Below are 22,805 nucleotides of genomic sequence, written 5' to 3' on the forward strand. Positions count from 1 at the left end.
ATCCTGGCTATTTTTAGCACACCTACTTTCCAATCTGAGAGCAGTGCTCATCTCCACTGTCGCCCACTCAAAAGGAAAAGATTCATTTACTACATCAGAAAGCAGTATATGTATGTTACACTCCTATGTTCTTCAAGGTGAACTTTGCTGTTCAGGTGGATGAGCTTTGTGAACATTTACCTCCCAACTTCTCATTTGAAAGCTGAGGGGGTATAGTCACATGCATGAATAAATACAAAGATACCATTATTTTTGCTTTTTTCCCCAAAACGTTACATGGCTATGATAAAGTGATAATACAGATGCAAACCGTGCTTACTAAACCTCCAAATTATTATTATTACAGGTACTTATATAGTGCTGTCAATTTATGCAGCGCTTTACATATACACTTACCGGCCACTTTATTAGGTACATCTTGCCAGTGCCAAGAAAATATCCCCCACACCATTACACCACCACCAGCCTGAATCGTTGATACAAGGAAGAATGGATCCATGCTTTCATGTTGTTTACACCACATTCTGACCCTACCATCTGAATGTCGCAGCAACCAGTCTGCCCATTCTCCTCTGACCTCCGACCTCAACAAGGCATGCGAGTCCACACAACTGCCACTCACTGGATATTTTCTCTTTTTCGGACCATTCTCTGTAAACCCTAGAGATGGTTGTGCGTGAACATCCCAGTAGATCAGCAGTTTTTGAAATACCCAGACCAGCACATCTGGCACCAACAACCATGCCACGTTCAAAATCACTTAAATTCTCTTTCTTCCCCAATCTGATACTAATTTGAGCCTCAGCAAGTCGTCTTTACCACATCTACATGCCTAAATGTATTGAACTGCTGTCATGTGATTGGCTGATTAGCAATTTGAGGTTACCAAGCAATTGAACAGGTGCACCTAATAAAGTGGCCGAGGAGTGTACATAATAAAGTGGCCGAGGAGTGTACATAATAAAGTGGCCAGTGAGTGTACATTGTACATTCACATCAATTAGTCTATATTCACATTCAAAGATATGTGGATATCTCTAGAAGAACAAAAAACAAATAAAATGGACAATCTCCATACAGAGGATAGTTTTGAGCACAGCGGCCAGGGCTGTAGCTGCAGAAGTTTGCAGTACGTATCCAGCTCTGGCCTGCATTCAGACACATTAAGGGAACATTCTTTCATTGTACACATTCGTATTTCTCTTAACAGAAAACACAACCAAAATACGTAAGGAAAGGAGAGTCAAAATACTCACCGGCTCTGTCAGCGTTGCATCTTTCTCTAAAAACTGGACCACGCAATAGGCTAACTGCAAAATGAAAGAAAAAATAAATATTTCATTATGAAATTGGGCTTCTAGAGTCAGACAGATGTTTGGATAGTCTAGTAAACTAAAATACACATTTAGGTGTAATTTGTTTTAAAATTGCGTCATCATGCAAGTTTATCTAGAACCCTAACTTTTATTTATTTACAAAGTAGGTTAAAAGTTAGGTATGAAAGGTTTAAACCCTTATTTTTATTTTTTTGGTTTAGGGAGAGACAAGGAGTGTGAGGAGATCTACACAAAGGGTGGGAAATACCTCTGAAAGTTGTCACAGAAGGGGTATCCTCACTGGAAGATTTCACCCTCTTCTGCGAAGCCACTATGGGAACACATGGCTGTATACTGTATGCTGCAACATAAAGTTTATACAGCACTGACAGAGGCCACAGCAAATTAGTAAAGTGTTCCTTATGGCAAGCTTGGTCTAAATAAATTAAAGTAAAACAAAACATGGAGGTAGGCTTTCACCACTTGCCCTCCTAAGAATCCCCCCCCCCCCCCCACCTGACCAGGCCATTTTTGCTTTATGGCACTGCGTTACTTTGACAATTGTGCGTTCATGCAATGCTGCACCCAAATTAAATTTAAGTCCTTTTTTGTCCCACGCATAGAGCTTTTGGTGGCATTTGATTGCCTGTGCATTTTTAATTGTTTGCACTATGAAAAAAAGGCCAACAAGTTTGAGAAAAAAAAAAAAATAGATTTTTTACTTTTTGCTATTAAACATGTCCAGTAAAAAAATTTAAAAAATCTAATTTAGTCATAACTTAAGGCCAAAATGTATTCTGTTACATGTCTTTGCTAAAAAACCAAAAACCAAAAAAAACAATACATGTAAATTAATTGGTTTACGTGAAAGTTATAGCGTTTACAAATAGCGGTATATATACTGGGAATTTTTTAATTTTTTTTACACTAGTAATGGCGGCGATCAGCAGCTTATAGCAGGACTGCGGTGGGCCTTCTGACACTGGGAAGAACTGACTTGGTGTCACCGACATCCCCAGTGACACCAATACAGTGATCAGTGCTAATAAAAAGCACTGACACTGTGTACTAATGGCACTGGGCAGGACATCTGGGGCAATCAAAGTGTTAACTGTGTGCTGTTTACTAGGGGCTGTGTCTGTGTGCTTCACTGTAAGCACACTGCTTTGCAAAGCAGTGTACAGGAGCTGATTGGGCTTACAAAACAGTTCTTCGGCACCCCCGTCAGAGATGCTTGGTCGGAACCCGGTGATTGACAGCCACGGCGGTGAATGGAGGCGCAAGTAGGGCGCCCCCCCCCCCGCCACCTGGAAATGCAAAATCACGTATATATGCACATGATTTTGCGTACCCTTTCTTATCAATGTTAATGTGTGAAAAATATCTCTCTGTTATTCTATGTATTGAAGTCACTCATATGCCATTATCACATACAGTTGTGCTCAAACGTTTGCATACCCTTGGAGATTTGGTAATATACAGTATGTACCATTTTTTTTAATGAAAACATGAGTGAGCAGGCAGAAGACATTTCTTGTATTTCTTATGGGATTCATATTAAACGGAGGGTCATAACAGAATGGCACAATCATAAAACAAATCATGGCAACAAGTGAAATGACCCCTGTTCAAAAGTCTGCATCCCCTTAGTTCCAAATACCGATACTATGTATTGCCCCTTTAGCATCAATGACAGCGTGCAGTCTTTTGTGATAGTTGTCTACGAGGCCCCAAATTCTTGCAGGTGGTATAGTTGCCCATTCATCTTGGTAAAATGTCTCCAGGTTATGCAGTCTTTGGCTATCTTGCATGAACCGCATGTCTGAGATCTCCTCAGAGTGGCTCGATGTTATTAATATCAGGAGACTGTGATGGACACTCCAGAACCTTTTTCTCCTGTAACCACGGGGGGTCAACTTGGCTTTGTGCTTAGGGTCCTTGTCATGCTGGAAAGTCCAAGAGCATCCCATGAGCAGCATTTGCGCAGAAGAAAGCAAATTGTCTGCCAGTACTTTCTGATAACATGCTGCATTCATCTTGCTATCAATTTTCACAAGATTCCCCATGCCTTTAAAGCTCACACAGCCACAAAATTATCAGTGAGAAACCACCATGCTTCACAGTGGAAATTGTATTCCTCTCGCTATAGGCCTTTTTGACCCCCTTTACAAACATAGCACTTATGGTTGTGACCATAAAACTCTATTTTGGTCTCCTCACTCCAGATTACAGTGTGCCAGAAACTGTGAGGTGTGTGTTGAGGTGTTGTTGGGCATATTGTAACAGGGCTTTTTTGTGGCATTGTGATAATAAATGGCTTCACATAAGCACTATCCTCAAAGTGATACTAAAGTCTTTTTTATTTTTAAATAACAAAAATGGTTTACTTACCTGCTCTGTGGAGTGGTATTGCACAAAGCAGCCCAGATCCTCCTCCTCTTGGATAACCTGCCAGTGCTCCTGGCACCTCCCACCTTTTGGGTACCTGCTATGGGGGCACCTGAGCAGGTGTGCTCCCGAGCCATGGCTCTGCATGTCCATTCACACCACACAGCTGTGGATCGGCTGCACCCCCTCCCTCTCTTGATTGGCTCACTGGCTGTGACAGACAATGGCTCCTGCCTCAGCAAACCGGAGTGAGCGTTCCCAGAGTACCGAGGCTCTCATGGACATTGCTGAATCAGGATGGGGATCAGGTAAGTGTTAAGGAAGCTGCTACACACAGAGGGTTCTTTACCTTCATGCATACGATGCAGGGATAACAGTACTTGTCTGACCAACAGACAACAACTAGGAGAATGTACATTTTTGTATACACAGCGTGAAGTGAAATCTACATTAAGGGCTGGCTCACACTACATGCGTTCCAGTTCATTTTTTTCTGCATCCAAATCGCACAAGAGAGAGAAGCAGTGCCAACTAAGTGCAGCAATATAAGCAAATAATTTATTCCACAAAACTGACAATTCACAACAGTAGTAGTCAAATGTGAGTTGCCAATTTTGTGGAATAAATTATTTGCTTATATTGCTGCACTTAGATGGCGCTGTTACCCTCTCTTTTATGGTTCACACAGAGTCTTCTAGCTCTTTTGAATCGTCTGCCATGCATTGTTGGAATATCCCTCAACCACCTTTGGACTTTACATGTGTGGTTAATATACTAGCCATCACAGCATACATCTGTTTTTTTCTTCTTAGTGCATCAAATATTTCTCTTGTCAATGGCATGGTTCACACCAGTGCTAGCAGTCCCAATGTGTTCCGGTTCCAGGAAAAAAAAAAAAAAAAGTAGAATATGCTGCATTTTTCTCACACAGAACTGTATTATAACGTGGTTAGACACATCAAAAACGCACAGGAACACAAAATAACACACCAGAACGTACCAAAAATGAGCTGACCCCGAAATGACCCAAAAAAAGAGGAAAAAAAGCAGCTGGAAAACATCAAAAACGCACTGGAGCGCGTCAAAAACGCATAAAAAAAAATGCATGCAGAAACACATCCAGACTGCTTTTCTATGGTGTAAACCAGCCCTAAAAGCATTTCTGTATCATGTCATATCAGGTCATGTGTTTGTTTCAGTGTAAAAATGCCGCTTTTCTATATAATGGCTGCAAATGTATTAGTCATGACAGCTACTGAAAACCTACAACTGTCAATGAAGGACAAACCTGAATAGAAAATGCATCTTACAAGACTCACTCTCTGTATGAAAAGGAGCTTTAAAAAAATAATATTGCTGTTCAAGAGTAAGCAGTGTGATTTCTACAACCTCGCTAAGTATGTTCATTCTGAGAGCTTCCAATTCAATTATAAAGTAGCAACAGGTGCAAAGACCTCACACGGCAAGTACTTCTCTCCTCAATGTGACATCATGAAGTCACTACACTGACCTGTGCATGAAACAGAGCCAGGCCCTTAGCTGTGTGCATAGGAATCAGGACTTTCATAAGGAACTGCTTGTGCTCAGCTTTTAACGGTAATGCAAATCCATTGATGATGCTGTGAAGATAACATAAGAGATTTTAGTAAGGAGTCATATCCTGAAATACAAAAACACATCACCCAATATTCACTGGAGGACAAGCTTGCAAGTTTCTACAAAAAAAAAAAAAGCGCAATTAAATGCAGTATACTAGTTGTGTTTATAGGGGAAGAAGAGCAGGCATAAAAACAGAAAGCCTCAGTTAGTTTATATATATATATATATATATATATATATATATATATATATATATATATATATATATATATACACATACATACACATACACACATATATATATATATATTACACATATACACACAGACACACATATATATATATATATATATATATATATATATTACACATATACACACATACATATATATATATACACAAACACATACACACACTCTGGAGGGTACATCTAATGTGTTCACAAGATTCTTCTGCTTAATATAATAAATTTAACAAGGATAGCTCATAGTTATAGCAGATAGCATATCAACAAATATTTTTTTTTCAAATAAAAATTAAAACAGATTTGGAAAAAAATATTATACATAATTAGGGGTTATAAGTCATAGAATCAATGTTTCGGGGTACTTAGGTAATCCACAATAAGATGTACTTGGTAAACACTGGCTTTTATAAATTGGAACATACATTAATCACCTTCCTACCATATTGTAAAAAAGAAAAGAAAAAATACATAAAAAAAAGCAGGGAAGGTGGATGTCTATTTCTGGACAGCCATGTATAAGCAGTGCTCCAGATATAAAACACAGGCAGACAGTACACCTGTTAAGCATTTTTCATTGAGCAGTCTTTAACTCACATCACAGACAAAAGCAGAGAATTGATCTGAGTTGCTCTGTGCCTTGTGAACGCTCTGATGGCCAATCACATCTGAAATCTACATTACATACACTTGACTGCTTCACTGTATATGCTATATCTTAAACTAACAATTTTGGGGCATTTTAGGGAATCAAGAAATTACATGTTTTTTTTTTTTTTTTTTTAACAAATTTTCTGTACCATTTCCTTTATGTTGTAAAAAAAAAGGTTAAAAACCCAGTGGTAAATACCACCAAAAAATAAACCTCTATGATATAAAATGGATTAGGGTACAGTGTTGCAAGACAAATTGTCAGTCAGAACATAAACATTTCCTACAATCATTTCTACAATCTCTAGTTTACTATGATGCAAACTAAAGTCTTCTAAACAAATAAATTACCTGCCCAGTATTTCCAGCAATTCCGCCACACCGTTAAAATGTTCAGTTTCATAGATAAACCTGTTAAGAAAACCCAAATGTATTCAATATTTTACCGTCTTGTCAAGGTAAATGACTGACAAGTGCAAAAATCAGTATATTTTACGATGTCACAAAAAATATTCTTACAAGAATCACAATGCGCTCTGCAATCAAACCATGAATATCTAGGCCCTGCACAATAGATTCCCAACTTACTTTAGCTGGGAAGCCACATTTAAATATAATATGGAATGGCATTATATACACTGACAAAGTTAGGGCTATATTTGGGCTTCAAGACCTCGTAACGCTCTACGAAGGTAGAGTGTATCGTGTACAGTCATCTGCAATTCAAAATAAATGTGGTACCTGAGAAAAATGTTGTTAATCTGCTTTCTGATGAATGCTCTTAGGCCAAGAAATTTGCCATATATTCGATGTAGTACAGTCTTCAAAAACTCTCGTTCCCTGGGGTCTTCACTGTCAAACAGTTCCAGCAGCTGAATACAAGAGTGAAGACATTATAAAACTCCTCAAAACATACAAGATATTTGAAGCAAGACTGTACCAGCTTTACATGATAAAGGCAAGAGCAATTATCCATTTTTCAGTGAATCAACTCAAGTACAACTTCCACCCCGGTCACACCAAACCCAACTTTGAAATCGTGCGACTTCACTGTAAGTTGCACGATTTCAAAGTCGGATGACATGCCGATTTCAGGTGTGATTCACAAGACATCTGAAACAGATGTCTACGCAAATCGCACCAAAAGTAGTGCATGTACTACTTTAGAAATCAGTGCGGCTTTGACTGACTCAGGACCACACCGATATAACTGTTGCAATTGCAGACAATAGGATGCGACTTGCCATGCGATTTGCAAGTCACATGCCAATTTGCATCCAGTGTGAACGGGGACTTAATCCTCTGCCTTACCGTGCACTTAAGCTTTGCTCTGCACTGCTCTACCGATGAGGGTTTACAAACTATGACATCACTAGAATCAGGCACCTATGTAGTGTAAACCTGGCTGCCTCCCATTAATACCATTTACGATCATAGACATTAGGGTTACATTGGAACAAAACTGCTTTTGGCAGACCAGTTGGGATTGGGATTCCTTGGGATATATACTAATGCACGCTGCAGCAACTATGAACTCAAGTCATAAGGTTCCTCCAGCGTGTGGTAATTTATGAATAGTTGTGATCAATGGCCGACAAGCTGTCGATCGCAGCCATTCATAAAAAGTGTGGAAGCCGCACACCCTCACTCCGCAGTGTGTCCTCCATGTGCTGTCCACTACTCTGTCTCTGCCACCGCTTCCCACCATCTGCTTTCTTTTGTGTTTCCTCCTACAGTGCCAATCCCCCTGCAGTCCTTATGCCCTCTTGCAGTGGCACTTTATTACCCCAGCCCTTGTGTGCCTTCCTGCAATGCTACAACCCCCCCTGCAAACTGCCCCCCTGTAGTCACTAAGGGTAAAACAAATGTCAAAGTTGCAAAATTATGCTTGGGCATTAACATGTGTTCATAAAACTGTATATATCATCACAACTACTTTGTTTATCCAGGTGGAATATACCTTGCTTTTTTTTTTTTTGTTTTCTTTAAGGACAGATTGGGCTTTCTTTAAGTGGTAAATGGTAACGGATATCCCCTGATTTTTTTTTTTCCATTATCATAATTTAGCACCAAAGAACAACCCAAAATAAATTCTGCTCTTGACGATTGCAGTGATACCACATATGTGTATGTTAGATGTTGTTTGCACCCATAGTAGGGCCCAGAAACTATGCATATGTTACTATTTTTTTATCCTGCCTAAAACACACTGACACTACCCAAAATATGCTGACTGTGGCCTTTGACCCCAGGCTTGATCCCAACACTAACCCTGGCAAACCTTGATGTTATTTTGTTCTTTATTTTTTAGTCTTCATTTTAAATTTTTTCGTGTATATCTTCCTCTCCTGCAAGAGGAGGAAGATACGAGGTATCTTTCCCTTCATTCAGAAGAGAAAGTAAGCACAGGAGTGGGTTCAGTGACTGATCACTGTGACAGCCAATCAGAGCCTATCACAGCGATCAGGTGATCCAGAATCGTGAGTCCCGGGTCACAATCATTGGTGAGAGCCCTGTCTCTGTGCTGGGAGTGCGCTGTGAAGCTTGCTCAAAGCACAAAGAGAGACATGCATTTATGCGGCAGCCGCAGGAAAGGAAAAAAAAAAAAAAAACTTCAATGAGGCCACATATATTCATAAGGTCGGAGGGAAATGGTTAAGAAGGGATAAACGTTTAGATACACGAGGTTTAGGCAAATGTAAACATACGGGATTAATGAACTGGCTCAGAGTATAAAGCACAATAAAGCTTGGCTAAATTCATCACGCTTTTCAAATCAAAGTTTACCTGTTGCACAAATTTCTGGTCCACAAACCTCTTTGCAATACTTGGTTGAAAGTCTGGACTTTCCAAAAATCTCAGAAAAAATTCATACACCAACTGTAAAATAAAGAAAACAATTTTATCATTTAGATCATTATCATTTTATCAAAAAACCCTCCCTGGACCCCACCAACCTGAGCAACCTTAGACCCATCTCCCTGCTGCCATTTACATCCAAGCTCCTTGAGCGCTTAGTCTACAATTGCCTAAGCTTCCACCTCAATGACAACAACCACCTCGATTCACTACAGTCTGGTTTCAGTCTCCTACACTCCACCGAAAACCACCCTACTCAAAATCACTAATGACCTGCTAACCGCCAAAGCTAATGGCCACTACTCAGTCCTCCTACTCCTCAACCTCTCCGCGGCCTTCGACACAGTTGACCACCCCCTCCTCCTCAATAAACTACACTCCCTTGGCATCAGAGACTCCGCTCTCTCCTGGCTCTCCTCCTATCTATCCCAACGCTCCTTCAGCGTTACCTATAACGCTACCACCTCCCCCTCTCTCCCCCCCTCTCTGTTGGGGTTCCCCAAGGCTCTGTCCTCCGACCCTTCTCTTCTCCATCTATACCTCCTTCCTTGGCCAACTGATACACTCCCACGGCTTCAACTACCACCTCTACGCCGATGACACACAAATCTACCTCTCCACCCCTCGCCTCACCCCTTCAGTCTCCACCCGTATCACCCACCTACTGAATGACATTTCAGACTGGAGGTCGCTCCACTTCCTCAAATTAAACCTTTCCAAAACCGAGCTCCTAATTTTCCCCCTAGCCCGCGCCCCCACCTTCTCCATCACGACCAACGCCACCATCAGTCCCACCCTGCAAGCCAAAGTCCTAGGTTTCACTCTAGACTCAAACCTGTCCTTCCGACCCCATGTCCAATCGCTGGCAAACTCATGCAGGCTCCACCTCTGCAACATCTCCAAAATACGTACGTTCCTAACCCCAGACACTACTAAACTACTTGTTCACTCCCTTATTATCTCACGACTCAACTATTGCAACTCCCTCCTCACCGGCCTACCCCGACACAGGCTATCCCCGCTTCAGTCTATCCTGAACTCAGCGGCCAGACTCATCCACCTTACGCATCTGCCACCCCCTCTGTCATTCCCTCCACTGGCTTCCGATTGCCCAACGCATTAAATTCAAACTACTAACACTGACGTACAAAGCCATTCATAACACTGCCCCAAACTACCTCACCGACCTGATACCCAAAAACCACCCAACCCGCACTCTTTGCTCCTCACAAGACCTCCTACTTTCTAGCTCCCTGGTCTCCTCCTCCCACGCCCGACTGCAGAACTTCTCCAGAACTTCCCCCATCCTCTGGAACTCACTACCCCAATCCATCAGACTGTCACCTACCCTTCTCACCTTCAGGCGCACCCTGAAAACCCATCTCTTCAGGGAAGCCTACCCCACCCTCACCTAACAGCCGATCTCCTCCACTCCTCCTACCACTCCATCCCCCACAGCCACTTCCTCCTGTACCACTATCCCCTCCCTCCTATATTGTAAGCTCGAAAGAGCAGGGCCCTCCAGCCCCTCGTGTATTGTTTTGTTACTGTATTGTCTCATGTACTGTCCCCCACTACTCTGTACAGTGCTGAGCAAACTTTTTGGCGCTATATAAATACTGTATAATAATAATTTGCAGCTATATTTAATTATATATGTAAATTACAAAAATAATGATAAACGGTAAGCTGAAACAGAGCTGTAAAAATTCAGGGACAGGTAAAGTCTCTTGACTGGAATGACAGATCAGAATCTACTACTGGCAACTGAATGATGCAGAGAGCGATAAGGGAACCAGCATGTGTAGTTACAATGAGTAGGTCAGTTTACCTTTAAATAGACAAAGTAATCTTGATTTGGCCTAAAAATTACTTAAAAGTAAAAGGGACTACAGCACAGATCCACCAAGGTACCTGCATGTGCAGCCTCTTGAATCCTGGGCAGAGGGCCTTTGAATCCAAAGGGCTTTGACCTCTCCTAGTCAAGGTGAAGACACACCCACATGCCATTCAAATATTAATATCGACGCCTCAGGAGTGTTAGAAAATGAAGATATTTGACAGCTGACAAAAAATGGCGGGGTTTAACAATGGAATGGTACAGATTTCTAAGTGTTAAGTCACCTTTACAGACAAAAAAAGTAAACACACACAGTACACCCCTTTATTACAAAGAGGTTGCAGGCTAATGAGGCATTGCAATTTTAACCTACCTTGCCTACTGGGCATTTTTACCCCCCTCCTGCCCAGGACAATTTTCAGCTTTCAGCGCTGTTTCACGTTGAATTACAATTGCGTTGAATTACAATCATGCAAGACTGCATCCAAACAACATTTATACCATTTTTTTAAGACAGATACAGCTTTCTATTGGTGTTTAATCACCACTGGGTTTTTTATATTTTGATAAACAAACTGAAAAAAAAAAAAAGTTTCTTAGTTTCTGTAATAAAATTTTGTAATTTTGTAAGTAATTTTCCTCCTTCACTGATGTGCGCTAATGAGGATGCAATGATGGGCACTGATAGGTGGCACTGATAGGAACAGGTAGGAGGCACTGATTGAAACTGATAGGCAGCACTGACGGGCACAGATATGCAGCACTGATTGGCTGCTCTGATGTGCACTGATGTGCACTGGTATGTGGCATTCATGAGCACTGATATTTGGCACTGATGGGCACAGAAAGGTGGCGCTGATGGGGCAACACTGATCATCCATGCCCTGATGATTAGTGTAGATGTCCCCTCTGAGGAATGCCACTTACCGACTACCCTCTTCTCACGCGCTGTAAGTGTGAGAAGACTGCCAAAAAACGGCATATCCTGTTTACATGCAATCAGCTGTAATTGGATACAGCAGATCACATAACAAAGCCTGTGTCATCGGCTCTTTATTGTGATCGGTGATCTGCTGTGTCCCAGGGACACAGCGCACCATCGATCGGCGCACATTCGCAGTTAAAGTGGGAGGACGTCATATGACATCCGCCAAGAACGAGAGCACTGCCGCCCGTCCATTTCCTAATATGGCGGGCGGGAGGAGGTTAAAGAAAATCTCTGAAGGAAGGAAAATTGTACATTGAAATGTAGAATTTACCTACAATGATCAATGAGTAGCAAGTACTCTACTCTGATAATGAACTTTCTTCTTTTCAGGATTTAAAGTGATACTTCACTCTCTCAATCAACATTGACTATTTTTAATCCTTAGGTTGCGAACATTAGTAAATGAGTAGGAAAGCACAGGGGTTGGACAAAATTGTGGAAACAGCAGGTAAAAGAACAAAATCATTACCCAATATGGTGCTGGACCACCTTTGGCATCCAAGACGGCTTGAATGCTTCTGGGAATTGAAAATATAAGTCTTAGATGGTGGATAATGGAATCTGTTACCACTCTTCATGCAAATTCATTCCAGTTCTTGCAGAGATGCCCAAACCTTGTTCTCCAAAATGGACCATAGTGGCTTTATGATATTGAGGTACGGTGACTTAGGCGCTCAGAGAAGGTGCGAGACTTCGTCTGCATGCTCGTCAAACCATCATTTGACAACACCAGCTGTGTGAACTGGAGCATTATTGTCTTGGTAAATGGTGCGGTCTTCAGGAAACAACATCTGCACCATGAGGTGCACATGATTGGCTAAAAATCTGTACATAGTCGCTGGCACTCTACCTTTCCAGGTGATGATGGGGCATACATAATACCAAGATATAGCTGCCCAAACCATGATGATTGCGCCACCACCATGTTTTTTCATTGGCACACCACAGTCCTGGTCGTAAGCTTGGAACTGTGTTTTCCACACACATACATCCGGTGGTTGGGACCAGTGTGAAGCTCGATTCTGTGGACCATATTACAGTCTTCCATTGATTGTCAGTCCACAATTTATGGGTGTTGCACCACTCTCCCCCCTTCTAAACATGAATATCGGTCACTAATGGTTTGGCAATTGCCACTTGCCCGTGAATGTTTTGCTTATGGAGTTCCCTTCCACACAGTTTTTGTGGACATGGGCTTTGGAAGACTGAGATTGAGCTCTGCAGTCACTTTTGCAGTAGTTTTCTTATTCCGGGTCACAAACATACGCAATGTCCTTTTGTCTCTTTTGGACAGTTGACCATATCGACCGTGCTTATCAGAGGTTTTCCTAGAAACTGTATATGCCGTCATAACCTTTGCTACTGTACCTCACAACACAGCAAATAATTTGCCAACTTCAGACACAGAGGCACCATCTAAGTGGGCACCAAACAATTGCCCTCTTTGAAACTCAGTTAGCAGTGAATGACGAAAGTGAGGCTTCCTACCTGTTAGATAGGTGTCTCATCACACAGTGGAAGCAAAAGAATGTTACATCAATTATGTTTTCAACACGAAACATGTTGTTGCTTTCACACCTGCAAATCATGAAGGGTTTCCATAATTTTTATCCAACCTCTGTATACCATTTTTACTTGCATTAAACACTTTTTTTTTTTTTTTCCTTTTTAAATTTCTTCAGTTACTTCCTAGTTTCCAGGCCTAGACAAATTATGTCATACATCCCAGAAGTCTTCAGGAGGGGAGGAAGGGTTTCCTCTGCTAACCACATCCTCCTGCCTGCTTGCCTGAGTTAAGGGCAGTTGGATTCTAGAAAGTAAACACTACTGAATCATCTGCCTTTAGTCAAAATAGCCATGGCCAAAAATGCTAGAGGGTGTTTTTTAAAGTAATTTCTCACCAAAATAAAGCATGGAGACATGGTGCAAGGGCAGTATGCTTTGAATATTAAAAAATACTAAAATAGTGTTTTTAGCCCAAACAGTTCTCATTGTCATTTGTAGAAATCTGAATCTCCACTCTTGAACTGTTAAATAGTAACGGCTCACCACTTGAGAGTCACTGGATTTAGGATTATTAGTTTGTATTCTCCCCATGTCAGTTTAGGCTGCAAGGCCATCCCATCTCCTGTTTGAATTCAGTGCTGATAAAAGACACTCACAAAACTGTCATAAGAGGTACTGTGTATATTGACTGAAAGTAAACCAAAGGTTTTATTATTTCACAATTTTACGCTGTTCCAGCAGCTGGCACACAGAATCCATTAGCAGCCCTGAGCTCACACATGAAAAAAGTCAGCCTCCATGGAGGCCTTACAGCTTGACCGTGAGCAGACATTGCATTGAAGCCCTGCTGTTATATGGGGACTGGGAGAAAAGGGCTCCGATCAAACAAGGATATGTCTTTTTGTGTAGAAAATGGAGTAGGTGAAGGAGCGGGACTATGCAAATTATCAGATTCTCTTGATAGGAGTCTATACAGTATGTACTTGTGCTCTCCCACCACTCTGATCCTCAACATTGCAGCCCCTGAGAAATTCCTATGCAAATTTCAACTTTCACAAAGGAAATGTCATATTTGCCGATTTGGGGAGCAGTCATGACAACTATTAGCATTACTTTGATTTACATTAACATATTTGAAACAAAAGCTTTTACTCTAGGACAGCCTTTCTCAAGCAAGGTTTTAGTGGAATAGTAAGGATCCTCCAGAAGTTTTTTTGAGCAGTTTCTGACTCTCAGATAAGTAACAACTGACACCAATAATATGTTTTTAACCATTATATCTGTAGAGGGGGAGAGGCGCCATTATTCTTACTGGCCCCCAATATAAGGGACATTCTTTCCGCTGACTTTTCAACTTACTATTCATGCTAATGTTCAGTCGTTGGACGGAGTCATTATTAACATAGGTTCCCTCAGACCGGAAAGTTATTTTAAGGGTATCTTGCTGTTAAAAAGGTTTAGAAATAATAATCCAGGAGTATTTGTTTATTCAGCACAAGTTCAATAATAATAATAATAATAATAATAATAATAATAAAAAAACACTTATTTATGTGCATATCAACCAGACCCTGAATTTAGTGTAGGCTTCTGTCTTGCTCAAGAGGAAACTAAGTCGCTCAGCATTTTCAGAAAATTCTAAATATTATGTGAAAGTTACTCTGGCTATAAATAGACCAAGGAAAGTGCTTAGAATCCCCGCAGATTACTTCTAAAGTCTCAAAACACTCAAAAGATAAGCACAAAAAACTGAATTTCAACAATGCATGTAACCTGAGGCCTCATTCACATGGGAACTGTCAAATCTGTATTTATATGAGTTTACAAGGCATTTCTACACACATATAAATGCAGGTAATGCTTTTTCAATGGTGGCGTTTACACATAGTGTTTACTTGCATTTAGGTGCAGTTTAGCTTCATTTAGAGAAATAAGACCCCTGTCTCCAGGATCCAACTGGAAACTAAGGGTTCATTTACACTTGTAATCAGGGGAAGTTTTACCTCCCACCTTAAAATGAGCAGATGAAGTTGCGTGCGCACACACACATACACACACACACACACACACACACGCACGCACGTCAAGTCATAAATTATATCTCTTGTGACAATCAGTGTGATAGGCTTGAGGCTGTGGTAGAGTATTCCTTTTCAAGAGCTCCATTCTGTTGTACAAAAAAAAAAAAAAATACACAATAGGCACTCAGGAGACAGTATCGACCTCTCGAGTGCCTGTCAGTTGCTCCTTCACCCCTATCTGAAAAATTAATCCACCATGGATCACTTTTCAGACACCAAAGTATGTGTAAACAAACATTAAATGTGGCTAAGTGCAGCTTGTAAAAGTGTGTAAACCCGCTTTAAGTGCCAGTTCCCACTGATGCGGTTCAGAATTTGTAGCAAATTTTGTGCATTTCCCGCACAGCATCAGAATTGAACTTAACGGCACCCCAAAAAGATTTGCAAAACACAGTGAGATTGGGTGAATCAGATCCCATGGGTGATCTAGTGCAAAAGAAAAAAAAAGGGCATGCACTTTCTGGGGGTGCTGTGCAATTTGAGCCATACAAGATGAAAGGCTCAAATTGCACTACAAAGAATTGCATGTGATTTGAACAGGAATGTGGTGCGATTTTCTGCACCTCAATACTGTGAACTGACCCTTAAAGTGTCACTAAACTTAGGACCCTGCATTCACTATATCTGGTCTGCCGCAATAAACAGAATATTATTATTATTATACAGTATTTATAAAGCGCCAATAGTTCGCTCAGCGCTGTACATTACAAAGGGAGACAGAACATGTGACAGAACAATACCAATACAATGCAAAACATGAGGGGATCGAGGGCCCTGCTCTTTCGAGCTTACAATCTAGGAGATGGAAATGCAATTATTTTAGTAAATATAAACTGCTCAATACCTTTTCTCATCAGCAGTTAGAGCAGTCTTGTGACTTTTATCAGTGTTTAGCAGAGCACTGCTTAAAGCTTGTAGGAGGAATTTTCTCTAGATGGATGCAGGAACCCTGACCTCTGTCTGGGCAGTGCTGATTGGCCCTGTGCTGTTCACATGCACTCTCCCAAGAAAAAAAAAAAAAAAAACCTCTAGCAATACACATCAAACTGAGCATGTGCAGTGCCTCCACAGGATATGTCTTATCAGGGGATAAGAGGGGAACTCTGGAAGAAGGAAAGGATCAGAGAAGTCAGGATCTAACAGCATTTTTACACAATGCAGAGGATTAACCCCTTAGGTTCCACAGTGAGTATGACAAGCATGCTTTACTGCACATACAGACTGATTATACTGTTGTGGGTTTAGCAACACTTTAAGTAGGAATATCTAAACAGGAAAAAGTGATTTGAGTAGCATAAAGTTGATTTCACTTCCCCAAGAACTTATCTTTTTAGAGAAGCTAAATTCAGGCGTGCCAGTTTCACTGAGGCCTTAACATTTACTAAAAAGTAAACCTGTCTTAGATTTCTATAAAGCAAAGCAGCAGTACTGGTTGCAGCATACACTGTAGCTTTAGGCCTGCAGACTATGGCTTGTAAGCCCTGGTTCACATCATGAATCTCCTATAGAGCACATTCCTGTGCAATCCACATGCGATCCCGTGTAGTGCGATTTGAGCCCATTCATTTTGAATGGGCTCATATCGCACCCCATCACACCAAAAATAGTTCATGCACTATCTGTGGAAGTGCACAGCAACCAGATCGCATTGTAATTTTGTACCGTGCGATCCGGTGAAGGCAGACGCACTGCATTTGTGACCTATGTTTGCACTGACACCTGCTGCAGATCGCAAGGGCTGTGCGGGAAACACGCAGAGTTATCAGATTTCCCGCACTGCATTCTAGTGTGAACCAGGGCTGACTCATTTACCATCCTATTATCCAAAGTGGGAGCACAAGGATCAATAAGAGGAGCCCCACTGGAAAGTGGAATGGCAGAAGGCACATCAAAGCTCCCAGGAGCTAGGAAAAGTGAAACCATTAGCCATGATTACAGATTAATGTCAACTGTGAACTCTGCCGATCTCTGAACACAAAGAACAATTCAGAGAAAAATAAAGGTCTACTTGCAATCTCTGTATGTCTGCGCTGTGCTCTCATCAAAAATAAAATCTATGACAGGTTCACTTTAAACCTAAACTCCAACTAGTCATAAAAGACACTAATAAATGCAGCTTTGGATTCATTATCCACTTCAACTCTTTTACCCCCTTCATGACCACGCCATTTTTTTTGCTATTTAGCACTATGCTACTTTAACTGCCAATTGCGTGGTCATGCAACGCTGTACACAAATGAAATTTAAATACTTTTTTCACACAGATAGACCTTTCTTTTGGTGGTATTTGCTCACCACTGGGTTTTCATTTTTTATTCTATAAATGAAAAAAGACTAAAAATTTTGAAAAAATAAAAATTTTAATTTTCTGTTATAAAACATCCAATGAAAAAAAAAATCTAATTTCTTCATAAATTTGGTCCAAAATGTATTCTGCCATGTCTTTGGAGAAAGAAAAATCCCAATAAGTGTATATTATTTAGTCTGTATGAAAGTTATAGCGTCCACACACTATGGGATAAATATTTGAAAATTGATCAATCCAGATGTACTGACGGCCGATCTCATTTCTTGAGGCCCTTAAAATGTCAGGGACAGTACATAGCGAGCACATGATCACCGGATCCCGAGTACCAGGATCCACTTTCCGCTGTGCGCGGGACCTGCACATTCAGATCACCCCCTGTATCTGTACAGGCAATATGACGTGGTGTAGATAGCCAATTTTGACTTGGCATTAGCCTTATACCACCTCCTGTACACCAGAGCTGAGAGTGAGAGCGGGAATCTTCCAACTGGGAAACTTCTAGGAGGGGATATCCCCTCTCTTTATAGAGCTCTATTGTTACCTACGGCTTTGTTTCTGTAACATGAAGTAAATAAAAATCACCTTAATAAAACATGGAGAACACCCCCCCCCCCACCACCCCCACCCTGGTCTTATCTCCACTCCCCTTTTCTGCAGTGGGCACGGACATGCTTTTTCAACTCCCACAGCTCTATTCTTTGCACAAGCTATGTGCAGGACAGGGATTACGTCACCTTTACTTTTTCAAGGTAATAACTGGGTTTGAAAAGGCATTTGGCGCACACATGGTTTATATCCTTTGTGGTTTTTGGAAGATTATATTTAAAAGAAAGTTCAGCTTTAAATGCCTGTCACTGATGGCATTGATATTTTTTTTAGAACCCCGAATCTGAGCAGCTTACGTTTCTGCTTAGCCCAGCAAGACCCTCTCTAAGAGCTATTGGGGTCTGGCCCACACTCGTATGAGCATAAGCACGGTATCATGTGTCAACTGGCCTGTCCGAGTTCCAACCAGAAGCCTGATCAATCTGGTCGTAGGTGAATAAATAAACCAAGATGATTTCAGCACAGCTGAACAACAATTCACAGATAGTAGCTGTGCTGCACGATTGCAATATATGCAATCCAAAGCATTTATGGATAGAATGAGTAAGAGTTTGAATATGTTAGAGTTTTTACAGCTGCTTGTGTTCATGGACAGATTTTCCTTCACATCTTGTCCTGACAAGTATGCAGAAAGTGAGGGGATTCTGCCCAACGTAATAACAGGCTATGCCTAAATTAAAAAAACAAAACAAAACAAAAAAAACAACAAAACAAAACAGACAAGTAGGCTATGCCCTGTAATTATTTTAAGGCTTAATATGCAATTTTAAGTGGCCTGCACCTTTAAAGGGTTCCTCCTAAATTTACAGCATGTGACTGACACAGAGGCTTCCTAGTCACAAGATACATAAAGGATGGTCTACTCTGGCAGATGCCAGACAATGAACACTTTGTACTACAATGTACAAAATCCCATTAGTCTGTGTAGGGTGGGGGAAGCAATGTCTTTACTCACTGATCAAGTTCATCACACTTCTCCTGTGAAGCAGCTATACCTGCATGCACACCATTTACGGGGATTCTGTGGGGGATATACACTTGGGAGCTGCCATTATTGATTTGTTTTTAAAGTAAATCCTTGTGGAAAATGTGCATTACTAACTGGCCTAACCTGTCAGCAGGTATCTTTAAAGCCAGAATCTACTCCTTCAGCGTCATGGAGTGGATATGTAAAAAGCACTGTAATGGTGATCATCACTACGTGCATAACCATAGGCATACCACGATGAAAGTCTTCTAGTAGGTCAGATGTGTGCTGACATCTTACAGAAAGAAACTTGCTGGATTCCCCACCAACGCTGACTGAAACCCTTCTTCAGTGCTATGGTGTTCTGCCAGTGGGAAGCCCTCCCTGTCGACAGAACACAATGCGTTATGGCGCTGCGTTATTTTAACTGACAATTGCGCGGTCATGCAATGCTGCACCCAAATGAAATTTATGTCCTTTTCTTACCACAAATTGAGCTTTCTTTCAGTGGTATTCGATTGCCTGTGCGGTTATTTTTTATGCTATTAAAAAATTAATGGCGGTGATCAAAGACTTATAGCGGGACTGTGGCGGGCATTCTGACACTGGGGGGGAACTGACTTGGTGTTATTGACATCCCCAGTGACACCAATACAGTGATCAGTGCTAAAACAAAAGCACTGACACTGTACTAATGACACTGGGCAGGAAGGGGTTAACATGACGGCCGATCAAAGGGTTAACTGTGTGCTGTGTTTTACTATGGGGCCTTGTGTTTGTGCTTCACTGTAATCATACTGCTTTGCATGGCTGTGCACAGCCAAGTGCTGAGCAAACTGTTGGCGCTATATACATCCTGTATAATAATAATCCACAGCAGTGTGCATGAGCTGACAGGGAGGAGAAAGGAGAACTGTTTTGTTTACAAACAGCTCTCCTTCGCATCAGAGGTGCTCGGCAATCACCAGCGAGTAATTACCAGCCGGGACTCGGTGATTAACAGCTGCAGCCGTGAATGGTGGCGCGGGTAGAGTGCACGCGTGCCCCCTACCCGGAGGTTCAAAATCACATGTATATACAGTGGGGATCGAAAGTTTGGGCACCCCAGCTAAAAATTTGTATTAATGTGCATAAAGAAGCCAAAGAAAGATGGAAAAATCTCCAAAAGGCATCAAATTACAGATTAGACATTCTTATAATATGTCAACAAAAGTTAGATTTTATTTCCATCATTTACACTTTCAAAATAACAGAAAACAAAAAAATGGCGTCTGCAAAGGTTTGGGCACCCTGCAGAATTTATAGCATGCACTGCCCCCTTTGCCAAGCTGAGACCTGCCAGTGTCATGGATTGTTCTCAATCATCGTCTGGGAGGACCAGGTGATGTCAATCTCAAAGGTTTTAAATGCCCAGACTCATCTGACCTTGCCCCAACAATCAGCACCATGGGTTCTTCTAAGCAGTTGTCTAGAAAACTGAAACTGAAAATAGTTGACGCTCACAAAGCTGGGGAAGGCTATAAGAAGATAGCAAAGCGTTTTCAGATGTCAATATCCTCTGTTCGGAATGTAATTAAGAAATGGCAGTCATCAGGAACAGTGGAAGTTAAAGCAAGATCTGGAAGACCAAGAAAAATATCAGACAGAACAGCTCACCGGATTGTGAGAAAAACAATTCAAAACCCACGTTTGACTGCACGATCCCTCCAGAAAGATCTGGCAGACACTGGAGTTGTGGTACACTATTCCACTATAAAAAGATACTTGTACAAATATGGTCTTCATGGAAGAGTCATCAGAAGAAAACCTCTTCTACGTCCTCACCACAAAAATCATCGTTTGAACTTTGCAAATGAACATATAGACAAGCCTGATGCATTTTGGAAACAAGTTCTGTGGACCGATGAGGTTAAAATTGAACTTTTTGGCCAGAATGAGCAAAGGTACGTTTGGAGAAGAAGGGGCACAGAATTTAATGAAAAGAACCTCTGTCCAACTGTTAAGCATGGGGTTGGATCAATCATGCTTTGGGGTTGTGTTGCAGCCAGTGGCACAGGGAACATCTCACAAGTAGAAGGAAAAATGGATTCAATAAAATTTCAGCAAATTTTGGATGGTAACTTGATGCCATCCAAAAAAAAGCTGAAGTTAAAGAGTGGATGGCTTCTACAAATGGATAATGATCCTAAACACACCTCGAAATCCACGGGGGATTACATCAAGAGGCGTAAACTGAAGGTTTTGCCATGACCTTCACAATCTCCTGACCTCAACATAATTGAAAATCTATGGATAGACCTTAAAAGAGCAGTGCGTGACAGACAGCCCAGAAATCTCAAAGAACTGGAAGACTTTTGTAGGGAAGAATGGGCAAAGATACCTCAAACAAGAATTGAAAGACTCTTGGCTGGCTACAAAAAGCGTTTACAAGCTGTGATACTTGCCAAAGGGGGCAGTACAAGATATTAACTCTGCAGGGTGCCCAAACTTTTGCAGATGCCATTTTTTTGTTTTCTGTTATTTTGAAAGTGTAAATGATGGAAATAAAATCTAACTTTTGTTGACATATTATAAGAATGTCTAATCTGTAATTTGATGTCTTTTGGAGATTTTTCCATCTTTCCTTGGCTTCTTTATGCACATTAATACAAATTTTTAGCTGGGGTGCCCAAACTTTCGATCCCCACTGTACACACGTGATTTTGCGCACCGATGCCGCCCTGTAGTAGTATATCTGCTATAGGGCGGTCGGGAAGTGATTATTTGTTTTTTACTCTCAGCAGGAACAATTGAGTACTGTCCGTGATAATTCTTTTATTTGCACTAACATACAACTTTGAGGACAAGCTTTCAGGGAATGCCCCCTTCTTCGGGTCTAAGCAGTACTGAAACAAATATTTAGCAGAATGTTGGAAGAGATGTAGAGGATGGGAAAAAAAAACAAAAAACAGATTGTAAGCTCGATAGAGCAGGGCCCTCGAACCCCTCGTGTATTGTTTCTGTCTTGTTTCATGTTCTGTCCCCCTTGCTATTGTACAGCGCTGAGCAAACCCTTTGGCGCTATATAAATACTGTATAATAATAATAATAAGATACAGCAAAAGCAAAGTCTGGGGGGGGGGGGCAGACAACACTAGCAGAGGCAGTCATGCTTGAGCTGATAGTCATAAAACTGTTGGATAATGATTGAGGAATCCCATGTCCAAATTCAGGCCGTTATCTCTTGTGTCAAATAGAATTCGCCAACATAAGATCCTTTGCTACACTTTCTGCACTGGATAAGGTACACAACATTACTGGAGGTGCAGCCGTATGAGCCGAAGATATTGAAGATCCCTTTTGAGTGTCGGACACTTTTTGATGGATTGATTTGGTTGCACAGTTTGCAGCGTTTCTATTGCAGGGTTCGCTTCCATTATTTGTGACATCATAATCAGAAGGAAGTTTCCTAC

The 22,805-nt window shown here is 41.2% G+C and overlaps 1 protein-coding gene across 1 annotated transcript in view; it reads right to left on the reverse strand.

Annotated features, from left to right (window-relative positions):
* The window catches only part of PPP2R5A (protein phosphatase 2 regulatory subunit B'alpha), a 140,715-nt gene that overhangs the window by 19,119 nt on the left and 98,791 nt on the right, over positions 1 to 22,805 (reverse strand). The window contains exons 4-8 of the mRNA XM_089677794.1: positions 8,986 to 9,078; positions 6,940 to 7,070; positions 6,550 to 6,609; positions 5,215 to 5,323; positions 1,257 to 1,310 (exon numbers count right to left, since the gene is read on the reverse strand). Coding sequence (XP_089533920.1) covers positions 1,257 to 1,310; positions 5,215 to 5,323; positions 6,550 to 6,609; positions 6,940 to 7,070; positions 8,986 to 9,078 — 447 coding nt within the window. The remainder of the gene's footprint in view (positions 1 to 1,256; positions 1,311 to 5,214; positions 5,324 to 6,549; positions 6,610 to 6,939; positions 7,071 to 8,985; positions 9,079 to 22,805) is intronic.

Source organism: Staurois parvus, unplaced genomic scaffold (assembly GCF_062004578.1).
Source record: "Staurois parvus isolate SC_StPar_1 unplaced genomic scaffold, SC_StPar_1.0 ptg000192l, whole genome shotgun sequence".
NCBI lineage: Eukaryota > Metazoa > Chordata > Amphibia > Anura > Ranidae > Staurois > Staurois parvus.